At 45.9% G+C, this 11,976-nt stretch overlaps 1 protein-coding gene across 1 annotated transcript in view; it reads right to left on the bottom strand.

The window, feature by feature from the left end:
• Window positions 1-5,430, bottom strand: part of DDX27 (DEAD-box helicase 27) — an 11,625-nt gene extending 6,195 nt beyond the window's left edge. The window contains exons 1-3 of the mRNA XM_026862349.1: window positions 5,417-5,430; window positions 4,636-4,661; window positions 3,568-3,571 (exon numbers count right to left, since the gene is read on the bottom strand). Of these exons, the coding sequence (XP_026718150.1) occupies window positions 3,568-3,571; window positions 4,636-4,661; window positions 5,417-5,430 (44 nt within the window). The remainder of the gene's footprint in view (window positions 1-3,567; window positions 3,572-4,635; window positions 4,662-5,416) is intronic.
• Window positions 5,431-11,976: the final 6,546 nt, after the last annotated feature.

The following is an 11,976-nucleotide window of genomic DNA, read 5'->3' as shown; positions in this document are numbered from 1 at the left end:
GAGGACCCTGGAATGAGCAAGACAATGAGAGTAGAGGAAGGAGGTATCAGGGTGGGCAAGCACCTGAGAGGGCTAGAGGACCCTGGAATGAGCAAGACAATGAGAGTAGAGGAAGGAGGTATCAGGGTGGGCAAGCACCTGAGAGGGCCAGAGGACCCTGGAATGAGCAAGACAATGAGAGTAGAGGAGGGAGGTATCAAGGTGGACAAGCCCAGGAAGGAGCTAGAGGGCAGAGGAATGGGCAGGAGAATGAAGGTAGGGGAAGGAAGATGCAACCTTGGGAGAATCCTCGTTTCTACCAGAGCCCTACCCCAGGTGGTATGCAGTTCAGTGAGCAGCCACAGCAAGTCAGAAGAATTGGCTATAAATTCCTAGAAACTCTCCTTCAGAAAGACCCTTCAGAAGTTGTTATCACACTTGCTTCCAGTTTGGGTTTGAAGGAACTTCTTTCCCAAACAGCTATGAAACCCAATTTCCTTCAGCTTGTTTGCCAGGTGCTTCGAAAAGCATGCAGTTCCCAAATGGATAGACAGAGTGTCCAACAGCTTCTTGGAGTGGTGAAGGAGTCCAATTTTCTCAAGATATGTCTGCCACAGTATGTGTCCGACATGATGATGGAAGCAGTCCCTGCTGTACGTCATCAGTATCCTGTGCATATTAGCAACATCATTTCACTTCTTCAGGACCTGATCAGTATTTTCCCAGCCAGCTCTGTGCAGAAAATCTCAATTCTCTTGACAGTCTTGCCAGCGTCCATAAATGCCCTGAGAGCTTCTGGTGTGGACATCACAGAAGAAACAGAGAAGAATCTAAATAAAGTCCAGATGCTCGTGCAGCATCTGCAGGAGAAGAGACGCGAAGGCACGCTAAGGGCTGATAACTATACTCTTAGGCAGCCTGGGCCTGACGGTCAAGAAGAAACCTATCGAACAATGACCATTTATCCAACATATAATGAGGTACACCATGATGAGAAACCCTTTCTACGTCCCAATATTGTTTCTGGAAGATATGAGAGCACTGGCATTTATCTTGATACCCATTTCCGGCTTTTGAGGGAAGACTTTATAAGGCCTTTAAGGGAAGGTATATTGGAGCTTTTGCAGAGCTTTGAGGACAAAGGTCTGAGAAAGAAAAAATTTAACGATATCAGGATCTACTTTGACACACGGATTATTACCCCTCTCTGTTCCCCAACTGGCATTGTTTACAAGGTCCAGTTTGACACTAAACCATTGAAGTTTGTGCGATGGCAGAATTCCAAACGGTTGCTATATGGATCCCTGATCTGCATGTCCAAGGATCACTTTGAAACATGCCTTTTTGCCACTGTTTCTAATCGTAATAGTGCAGATCTTTCCCATGGGGTTGTGCAGCTCTGTTTTAATGCCCAGAGCCAGGCACTGCTGGCAGAGGTTCAGCCCTCAGACTCCTTCCTCATGGTAGAGACAACTGCCTACTTTGAGGCCTATCGGCATGTGTTAGAAGGGTTACAGGAAATCCGTGAAGAAGATATCCCATTCCAGAAGTACATCATGGAATGTGATGTGCAGGTGGAGAAGCCAATGTACCTGACAATGGATACTGCCTACAACTTTGCACCCTTGATGGAAGATCCCCTGTCAGATGAAGAGATGCACCCTGATGGTGTGAGAAAGCAAAGTGTCCATGTCCTAGATCCCAAGCAGTGGCTTTCAATGGAAACACTGAGATTAGATGAGTCTCAGTTGCAGGCATTGAGTCTTGCACTCACCAAGGAACTGGCTGTTATCCAAGGACCTCCTGGGACTGGTGAGAAACATTTGCTTGAAGTCTGTCATTTAGGGAGTTCTCCTTGATTACCCTATTTATATTAACTTCAGAGAAAGCCAGCTGTACTGTCTGCAGAGCTTTAGTCCCATGCCTAATTGATGCTTGAGTAGCCCGGTTAGCATGAGCTGTGGAGAAGGTTAAAATAACCTCAAATACCTGAATCTCACCTTATGCATTGCCAACCTAGTTGCAAGTAGACACCAGCTGCACTCTTGGCTCTGCTTGTATATTGAGGTGAAAAAAAATTTTCAACCATCTTTAACATGGTATCTCTTGCGGTGCAACAGTCCTGTTTGTCTTCATAGTGTGTTAGAACATTGGGAGTGTTCAGTGTGAATAAAGCATTACAAGATTAACTCATTGTTTTAAACCGTACCTAAACTCAGCAAGTGCCACTGCTTGTACTACACTAGCATGTGGATGTTTTATGTGCAGCTGAAATGTCATGTATTGAAGCAAGTATCAGAATGGGCTGGGGGGTGCAGTGGTAGAGGGTCCAGGTCCAGTGTATTAGCCTAAAGATGGCATTCTTGCAGGGCATGGCCTTGCCCAACTGCAGGCCAGAGAGACAGTGTCATGCTGCTTTGTTTACATTTGTAAACTAGTTGCCTTTGGGGTCAGCTCTCTTGGCACAGACCAGATTTGCAGCCTAGAAGGAAGTTCTGTATCTGGTTTTGATGATTCCTGTGTTTCAAGGCACTCCATAGAGGGTGGGTTAACCCTTTCTGATTCTGAGCTTGTTTTGCAGGAAAGACTTATGTGGGTCTGAAGATTGTTCAGGCTCTCCTGACTAATAAGCATGTGTGGCAAAGCGCTGACCAGAAGTCTCCTATCCTTATAGTCTGCTACACTAACCATGCACTGGATCAGTTCTTGGAAGGTAAGAGTACCTTACAAGTATGATGGAGGGTCAAATAGAAATGAGAGTATAACTCTTACTCTGCCCATTTTCTGGCTTGATGACCTGCCCTTCTGGCTCTTTTCTGGTGACTCTAGCCCCACTGATACACAGTAAGAAAATGTCACTTGGACCAATCCAGTGTGGTATTTGCAGACAAAGGGTGTTCTCCCTACCCTTTTGTTCTACTGCAGGAAATGGAGCTTGCCTCCTTGGTACTAATATTTCTCTTTCATTCCCAGGAATATACACATTCCAGAAACACGGGATCGTGCGTGTTGGGGGCAGAAGTAGCAGTCAGGTCCTGAAGCAATTCACCTTGAAGGAGCTGAGGAAGAAGAGTGAATTCCGATACAACTTGCCAATGCATCTCCGCAGAGCCTATGTGAATGTACGTGTGGATGTCACTGGAGGTGACGGGACTGGGTTGCCTGTGCCCTGGAGGAGCTAACTAAACTTCCTCTACACCTGTTCTTTCACCTTGTCTTACGCTGAAGTCAGCCTCTCAATTCTTCTGTCCTTGTTCACTTTATCAGATTCTTGTTCTGCTGTTTTGGGACTTTGTTTTGTTGAGTATGATGATGCCTCTCTTATCTTTATGAGTAGATAACCAGTGAGATGAAACAGGCTGAGCAAGAGCTCCATGAGGGAGCGAAGCACTTAGAGTGCACAACGTACGGAGTTCTGCATGAGCGGCACTTGGAAGCGTGCATCGCGCCCCAGCACTGGGGCAGTCTGATGAGCGGTCTGGTAAGCAAGGTCCCCTTCTGCTGAGGCAAGGAGTCCCAGTCTGTGCTTACTCTACTGCCCTTTTTGATAATGAGTCTGAGGCTGTCCAGGCACAATTCTTCTTAGCATCGCCTGGCTACTAGGAAAGTGAGGAAGTGAATAGCCAGCTGTGCCAGGTGACAGCAGTCTAGCTGGGGCAGGCAGGGCCTTTAAATTCTGCTAAGTGATCTCTATCAGTATAAAAATAAAAGTGCCCAAATGAAAGCCTCTTAAACTGAAGGTGGGGAGGGATGCTCTCTCTGAAGATCTGAGGCTGCTCAGACATTCTAGCTCTGGACGTCTCTTGGGGCACTTGTCCTAGTTGCCTGCTGCTGCACAGTGCTGCTTTGGCATCATCCTAAGACTGAAGTGCAATAGGCCTGGCTGATTTGACTTTCGTTACATTAGGACAATGAGGAGTTTTACTACAATTCTTCACAACACTCAATGATTTTGGAGTGGCTGGGCCTCGGTGTAACTGTCTTCACCCAGAATGCTGCTGAGGATGTAGTGGCTGAGAATCCAGGTAAAAAAACCCAAACAGCAAACACACAATCCCTGCCTTGTCCTCTGCAGGTGTGTTTGCCTAAGCAGTGCATGTGTGCCAGAAAAGAGACACTGCTACTTAACAGACACTGAAAGATGCATGATACTGTAAAGTAGCAGAAAGATGATTAACCTTAATTTCCACATAGTGATCTGGCTGTTGCACTGTGATTCAGCTAGAGTGGCTGTGGTTAACTGGTGACTCTCACAGGTGGCCAGCAGGAGAGAGAGGAGGAGTGGGAAGGTGGAGCAGAAGAAGAGCTTTTGGAGATCCCAGAGGAGGCTGACCTGATACAAGCTGACAGAGTGATTGAGGATGAAGAGGCATCAAAGCCTCAGGGAAGGAAGGAGGAAGAGCACAGAGCTGTTCATGAACTAGCCAATGTGCTGTTGGCTATGAAGCTGGAGGACCAGGAAGAAGGAACAGCCCAACCACAACAGAAGACTGTGCAGTGGGAGGTAACTGCATGTGCTAGTGTGCTCTGGCTTTGCTTGACTGTGTCAAGCATAACACAGGAACACTAATGTGGAGGAATCTTTGTGGTGTAACTGCTTATTGGGGAGCTTTTTCTTCCTGCAGATAACTGCTGCCCAGAGGAAGAAAATGAAACAGAAGATGAAGGTTGAGCTCCGTAAACTGAGTGCAATGACAGAGTTAGAGGCCAAGGCTGTTCAAGATCTTTGGCAGCTTGACCTGAGCTCCCGCTGGAGGCTTTACAGGTGACAAAGCTATTTTGCAGGGTCTGTCAGGCAAATGTTTCCTAGGGCTGTTCCAGTTTGCAAATGCTTTCTGTCAAGCCACAGTGTTTCTGTCTGTATCTGTTCAGCTCCTTATTTGAACACACTTGTTCTTTCTATTGCATGGACAGTGCTGCACACACTCTGCTGTGTGTGTTTGGGACTAAGTACAGATGCTGATAATCTCTTGCCCAAAAGACACAGAGGAAGCTTTGAACAGAATCCTCTCAGAACTTCTGGATCACTGTCCTGTTCTCCTTGCTGTGTGTGATAATGGCATTTTCTCCTCAGGCTTTGGCTTCAGACCTACCAGGGGTTTATTCGACGGAGGATTCTGCAGCATGAACAGCAGTATCAGGCAGCAGCAGAAAGGTTGACAGAACTGAGGCTGCAGGAAGATCTCTGCATTATCAAGGAGGCCCAAGTTGTGGGGATGACAACTACAGGTGCACAGCAGTTGGGAAGGAAACCAGTATTGCACTGCATCCAGTAATGGTTGAAGGACCTTGTTGCCAAAAAATTAGTATCATGTGCTGCTTGACAGCCTGGGTCGGGCTATGCATTAGCCTGCAGCCTTTTTAATCTCCAGTTTCCTTTGAAAATGTGGCTATTGTGCAAGTTGTCATTAACTGTGTGAGGAGTTTCTGTGCACACTTGCACTCATCCATCTTGAGCAGCATTCTTCTAATAGAAGAAGGCACTTCTTGTGCCTGAGTAAAGCACAGAACATCTGTGCTGGTATCCCCACATCACATCCTGGTGATGATAGTGTAAAGGACACTGTAATATGATCCTTTGGAGAGACAACTGTAGGTTGGTTTATGTGTGTGGATCAGTGTATTGAGTAGGTATCTTATGCCTGCAGAGTGTCAGGAAATGGCCGAGGCAGGTGTCGGACTCTAATCCCCACCTGCCTTCTCTAATAACTAATAGAATCCATCCTTGGTATGGTGCTGCTTTAAAGATCAGAAAGCTGTCTTGGAGTGGGGAATCTTGGGAAGAACCCCAGTCTTTTCTGGGACATAGCCTACTCCGCTCCCTGAACACTCTTGTCATGCTGCCTGCATGTAATTATATTCTGCTGATATATATTCAGATTATATTCTCTCCTTCCTCAGGTGCTGCCAAATACCGTCAGATCTTGCAAAAAGTAGAGCCACGAATTGTCATTGTAGAAGAGGCAGCAGAGGTGCTTGAGGCTCACACCATTACTACTCTGAGTAAAGCTTGCCAACATCTCATACTCATTGGAGACCACCAGCAGGTAACATCCACAATTAATGCCTCTAACTAGAACCTTTTAACGAAACACCATTATGTTGCCAAGACTTACTGCTCCCCAACTTCTGCAGCTACAGTAGGTCCTGTCTCTTGTAGTTTTGGAGTAGAGCTCCTGTGGGACTTTGTCTTTTGGTTTAACTGGTAATGATTTTACATGTGATTGCATCCACTTCAGTTGTGACTGACTTTTATATTTAGCACTTCTGCACAAATCCAATCTTTGGCCTTTCTGTGGGGGACCAGTGACAGAAAAAGATGAATGAAAAATCTTACTAACATAGGAAATTGCTAAAATTTGGACCTCCTATCCCTTCTCTTTCAGCTGCGGCCTACTGCAAATGTATATGACCTGGCCAAGAACTTCAATCTGGAAGTCTCTCTTTTTGAACGGCTGGTGAAAGTCAATTTCCCCTTTGTCCGTCTGAAATACCAAGTGAGGAACAGCTATAAAAAAACTCCATTGCGTTTGCATTTAGGTGTTTGAAGTCTGTAGTATACTTAAGTTTATATTTCTACTCTCTGAGCAGCCTAAAAGAAAAGAATGTGCTATTTAATTCACAAGAAGAATGGTAAGACCTGTCAAACTGCCACAAATAGTGTTTGAGTATATACAATTATTCATAGAATCATGGTTCCCACGTGTTTTAATGCAATGAACATGGCTTATTGTGGCATCTGCAACTTCCAACACTCTTGAGACTGACAGCACAAGTCTTCTAAGGCTGCTTCCTGCTAAATTGCCATAATCATCTCTCTTGGTGCCTGGAGAAATAAATTTTACCTCCAGCAGTCCTGTATTAAAAGTACCTAGAAGAGCTTGTGTTATGGTTAGGGTGAGGTGCTGGCTTTTGTTATCTAGAATAGTGTTTTTAGATTTGCACTGAAACCAGGATTCTTATTACAACAACCATGCCAAATTATTTTCTTGAAGATGCTCTGCTACTAGTTCCCATCGTCGCTGGTTGTGGCAGCGATGGGGCAGGGGAGGGTGGGGGATTAGGAGATGCTCCCTTCTTCACTCTTATGAGTGTCATCCTTGTGTTGTATTCAGCCACAGTCTGTACAGTGGAACAACAGAGTATTGGCAGGGAAATATGGTGTTTCTTCCTCAAAACTGATAAAGTTGCTTTGTGTTTCAGCACCGCATGCGTCCTGAAATTGCCCAGCTTCTCAGTCCTCATATATACCAGGAGCTGGAGAACCATCCCTCTGTCCTGAAGTATGAGAACATAAAAGTGAGTTTTCAGCAATCCAAGCAATTGCTTTTGTCCCTTGTTACTGGCTAAAATGAATTTCTGAAAAAAAGTGTTCAGGGATATCAAGTTCAGTTATTGGAATTTTTACCTGAATCAAGGAAATGTGTGATACAGAGTTAGGCAAGTAACTTGTACTTCTGGCATTAGTGATGATGGACACTGGAAATGGATCCAGTACTGATGACTTTAAAAGGACATTGGAAAATGGGAGCGGGACCAAAAGAATTGTAGGAGATTGAAAGTTAGGAAGAAATCTTAAATGAAAGACTTGAAGCATAATATGTGAAACTCCAACCTAAGATAGATGACTTGATTACTGGAACTCTCCTTCCTTGGGTTCTCTGGGCATTTTACCAATGCACAACATCTGCAAACAAAACCTGTTCACCTTAAAAGTATAAAGCAATCACTTCTTGGCTAACACTTACAATAAACAGCTAGAGTTTAGTGAGTTGTAGGCATTAGTATGCTTGCCATACCGTAAGACACTTGAAGAGTCTTAGGCGGGTATCAGTCAGAAGTGTCAGCCTCTACTTCTTCCTTAACATTACTGAGTTTCCATCTTAATACTAACTCCCTGTTTTCTGATTTGTTTTTTCCCCCATTGATTATGATTTAATCTCTCTCCATGTTGGTGCTTTTTTTCATCTTTGAACTATTAACAATCGTATCTCTAACTTTACCATTCTTATATTGGATAGTTGTGTTCTGTGGACTTGCTTGCAGCTTTCTCTCTCAACTTAACTATTTCCCCAGAAGTCTGAGCCAAGGTTACACTGCTGTGCTGTATTAGAGCCACGTCTTGCATCTCTGAATAACCTAGAAGAAAGAATCGGAGGTAGTTACAGAAAGAGGATTACAGTAGTTTAGCCTATGTAAATCTCTCTTCATTAAAAGACAGTACTAATTAAGTACTAAAAGCTCTTACTGTATGAGGAAAGCATACTGAAAACTATAGCAGAATGCTGAAGCCAGACAAGAGAAAATTAATACTGAAGATGATTTAATTAATAGAATAAGCTACCTGGGAAAGTGGCAGGTCCTCTTGGTACCTTGAAATCCAGATCAAGTATTTTGTAGAAGATGCTTTCGTTAACAAAAACCCCCAAATCCAACCAAACAAGAAAAAAACCAACAATGAAAACCCCACCCAAAACTTATAACTTAAGAGACCACAAAATTTTAGCTCATTTCTCCTATGAGAATCCGTTCTGGACGCTCTTATGATTCCACCTGGCCTTAACGCAAACTTGAAGTACCAAAAGGCATCAAAATTGAATCTTCCCATCTAACCAACATGGGTGATCCCTGAGGTTGTACAGCAGTGGATACTATGCCATTGTGGACACCTTCCAAAACCTGGGATGTGTTTGATCTACAAAAACTGGTCTTTACTGATAAAAACAGTCTCTGGGTTTTGACATGCAACCCAAGAATTTGTTATGGGCAGAACAATTCTGGTTAATACGTGAAAGATAAAGGTCACTGTGAACTTAAGGCAAGTGGAATTTTTGAACAGGTGAGCAGACAACTCTGTACCCCTGAAGCTGGTAAGTGATCACTGGAGTCCCTAATGTTCTTATTTTTCCTGGTGGAAAAGCATTTTTCCCTGCTGCTTCATGTTTTTACTGCAGTAACAGAGTAGGCATGTCTTTGGCTAGGCAGTTTTAAGCAAGTGCTAAGCCCTGTGCACTGGTAACTTACTATCTTTTTGCCACGTGGCCAAAACAATTGTTTGTGCCGCTAATGTGAAATAGAACTGTGATGCTTTGAGAAATGTTAACTAGCACTTAATCTTCTCTTTCCTATGACCTGAAAAGGTACAGTAGAAGCAACTCTGAAAAGCCAGGGAATAGAATCATCCACAGGAACTGATTTTGTGTTAGGATACTGCAATGTCACTTGTCAGCTGAAATGTGATTAATAACCTTAAATTCCTATGCGATGAATTACACTATGGAAATCTAAGAGGAAATTGCTGCAGTAACTGCAGAACATAATCCTCTCTTAAGAGTCCTCCTGTGAGTGGATAATGGGAGATATGGGAAGAGGCTGTACTGACAGAAGTTAGCATTCTGTTTCTGACGTTCCTGTCTCTTATTTCAGGGGGTCTTATCTAACCTCTTCTTTGTGGAACATGACTTCCCTGAGCAAGAGATCCAGGAAGGGAAAAGCCACCAGAACACACATGAGGCCCGGTTTGTAGTGGAGCTGTGCAAATACTTCTTGTGTCAGGATTATCTACCTTCGCAGATCACCATTCTCACGACTTACACTGGACAGCTTTTCTGTCTGCGTAAGCTCATGCCAGCTAAGACTTTTGCAGGTGTGAAGGTTCACGTAGTAGATAAGTACCAGGGGGAGGAAAATGACATTATTCTGCTGTCACTTGTGCGGAGCAACAAGGAGGAGAGAACTGGATTCTTACAGATCCCTAATCGGATATGCGTAGCATTATCCAGAGCAAAGAAAGGGCTGTATTGTATTGGAAATATGAGAATGCTTGGCAGCGTTCCTCTTTGGAGCAAGATCATTCACACCCTTCGGGAGAAAGGTCACATTGGCCGCTCATTGGTGCTTTGCTGTCAAAATCACCCTGAAACCAAGACATTTGTATCTACAGCAGCAGATTTCAGCAAAGTCCCAGAAGGTGGCTGTAGTCGTCCCTGTGAGTGTAGGTTGAGTTGTGGACATGTTTGCACAAGGGCATGTCACCCGTATGACACACAGCACAAAGAGTATCAGTGTCTGAAGCCTTGTCAAAAGGTGCTTTGTGCAGATGGGCACCGCTGTCCACGGTCATGTTATGAGCCATGTGGACCGTGCATGGTTGTAGTGGAGAAAACTGTTTCAAAGTGTGGCCACCTGCAGATGGTCCCATGCTCTATTTCAGACACTGAGTTTCTTTGCCAAGAACCTTGCCAGAAAAAGTTGAACTGTGGGCACACATGCAACAAATTCTGTGGGCAGGAGTGCACTAAGCGGTGTCCTGAACTGGTTACCGTCATGCTGAAATGTGGCCACAACCAGCAAGTTAAATGCTGGATGACAGAGGAGATGAAACACGAGACACCTGTGGAATGTAAGACCAAGTGTTCTGTCACACTGAAGTGTGGTCATGTGTGCTCAGGCTCCTGTCACACCTGCTTTGAAGGACGATTTCATAAGCCGTGTAACAGCCCGTGCAAGCGCTTCTTGGTCTGTTCCCACAAGTGTCAGCAGCCTTGTACTACAGAATGCCCTCCGTGTCAGCTGGAATGTCAGAACCACTGTATCCACAGTAAGTGTAAAAAGAAATGTGGGGAGCGCTGTTTTCCATGTGCTGAGCCGTGTGAGTGGCGGTGCCAGCACTACCAGTGTACCAACCTTTGCTCTGAACCATGCAATAGGCCTCGCTGCAATGTACCGTGTGCTAAGCTACTGCGCTGTGGTCATCCTTGCGCAGGGTTGTGTGGAGAGCCCTGCCCAGAGAAGTGCCTTGTTTGTGACCATGAGGAACTCACCCAGATCTTTTTTGGCTTTGAGGAAGACCTAGATGCTCGATTTGTACAGCTTGAGGACTGTGGCCATGTCTTTGAGTCCCAGGGCCTTGACCATTATATGGATGAAGATGATGATGATGTCATCAAGCTGAAGGTGTGCCCTCTCTGTCAGACACCTATTAGAAAGAACTTGAGATATGGCACCATAGTGAAAAGGCGGCTGGATGAGATAGAAAGGGTGAAAGAGAAAATCCAAGGCCCAACACAGGAAATTGAGTCTAGTCGACAAAGACTGCAGGCTGCACTGACAGGGAGTGCTGTTCTTCAGAGGAACCTACCCCTTAAGTACCTCATGCTGGAAGATAAACTAAAAGCTTCTGATCTCTCCACAAAGAGCATTGGACTAATTGAAAACCAGCTTAACTTCTACAAACGTGTAGCAGACTTAATTAATTCTATGAGCAAAATTGATGCCAGTGAAAGGAAAGGGTTGAGAAAGCGGCTGCATGAAGTCCAGGAGTGGATGGATAAGCCACGCCTCAGTTTTACAGGCCAGGAGCTCTCTGACCTGCAGTCAGAGATCCAGAGACTGACTTATTTGATGAACCTCTTGGCAAGGTGCAAAGGGGCGAGCAGGATGATCACCCCAGCGCTGGGCGTAGAGATTGCCCGTGTGCGTGCGGTCCTGGAGGGGACAAAGCCCTTCACAGAGGAGGACGAGGGGGCAGCGAAGGCTGACCTGGAGCGGCTCTGCGCGGCCCTGCCCCTGTCGGGACTGGGGGTCTCTGAAGCCGAGCGTGTGCAGATCGTCAGCGCTATCGGCTGTCCCCGTGGCCACTGGTTCAAGTGCAAGAACGGGCACATCTATGTGATCGGGGACTGCGGGGGGGCCATGGAGAGGAGCAGGTGCCCCGAGTGCCAGGCGGTCATCGGGGGCGCGAACCACGCCCTGGACAGCACCAACAGCCTGGCCCCCGAGATGGACGGCGCCACGCACGCCGCCTGGTCCGAGGCCGCCAACAACCTGCTCGACTTGGCGGCGCTGCACCGCCCGCTGTAGCGTCCGCGGCCCGGCCCCAATAAAGCGCCTTTCCCGCCGCGCCGCCTGCTCTGTGGGGGCGGGGCGCGGACCGGAAGCGGAAGCACGGGGGGCAGTGGGGCGATGACCGGAAGCGCGGGGGGGTGTGTTACTTTC

This window comes from Athene cunicularia (genome assembly GCF_003259725.1).
Source record: "Athene cunicularia isolate RWA chromosome 20 unlocalized genomic scaffold, athCun1 chr20_part2, whole genome shotgun sequence".
In the NCBI taxonomy this organism is placed as follows: domain Eukaryota; kingdom Metazoa; phylum Chordata; class Aves; order Strigiformes; family Strigidae; genus Athene; species Athene cunicularia.
This window is presented reverse-complemented; position numbering and strand designations above follow the sequence as displayed.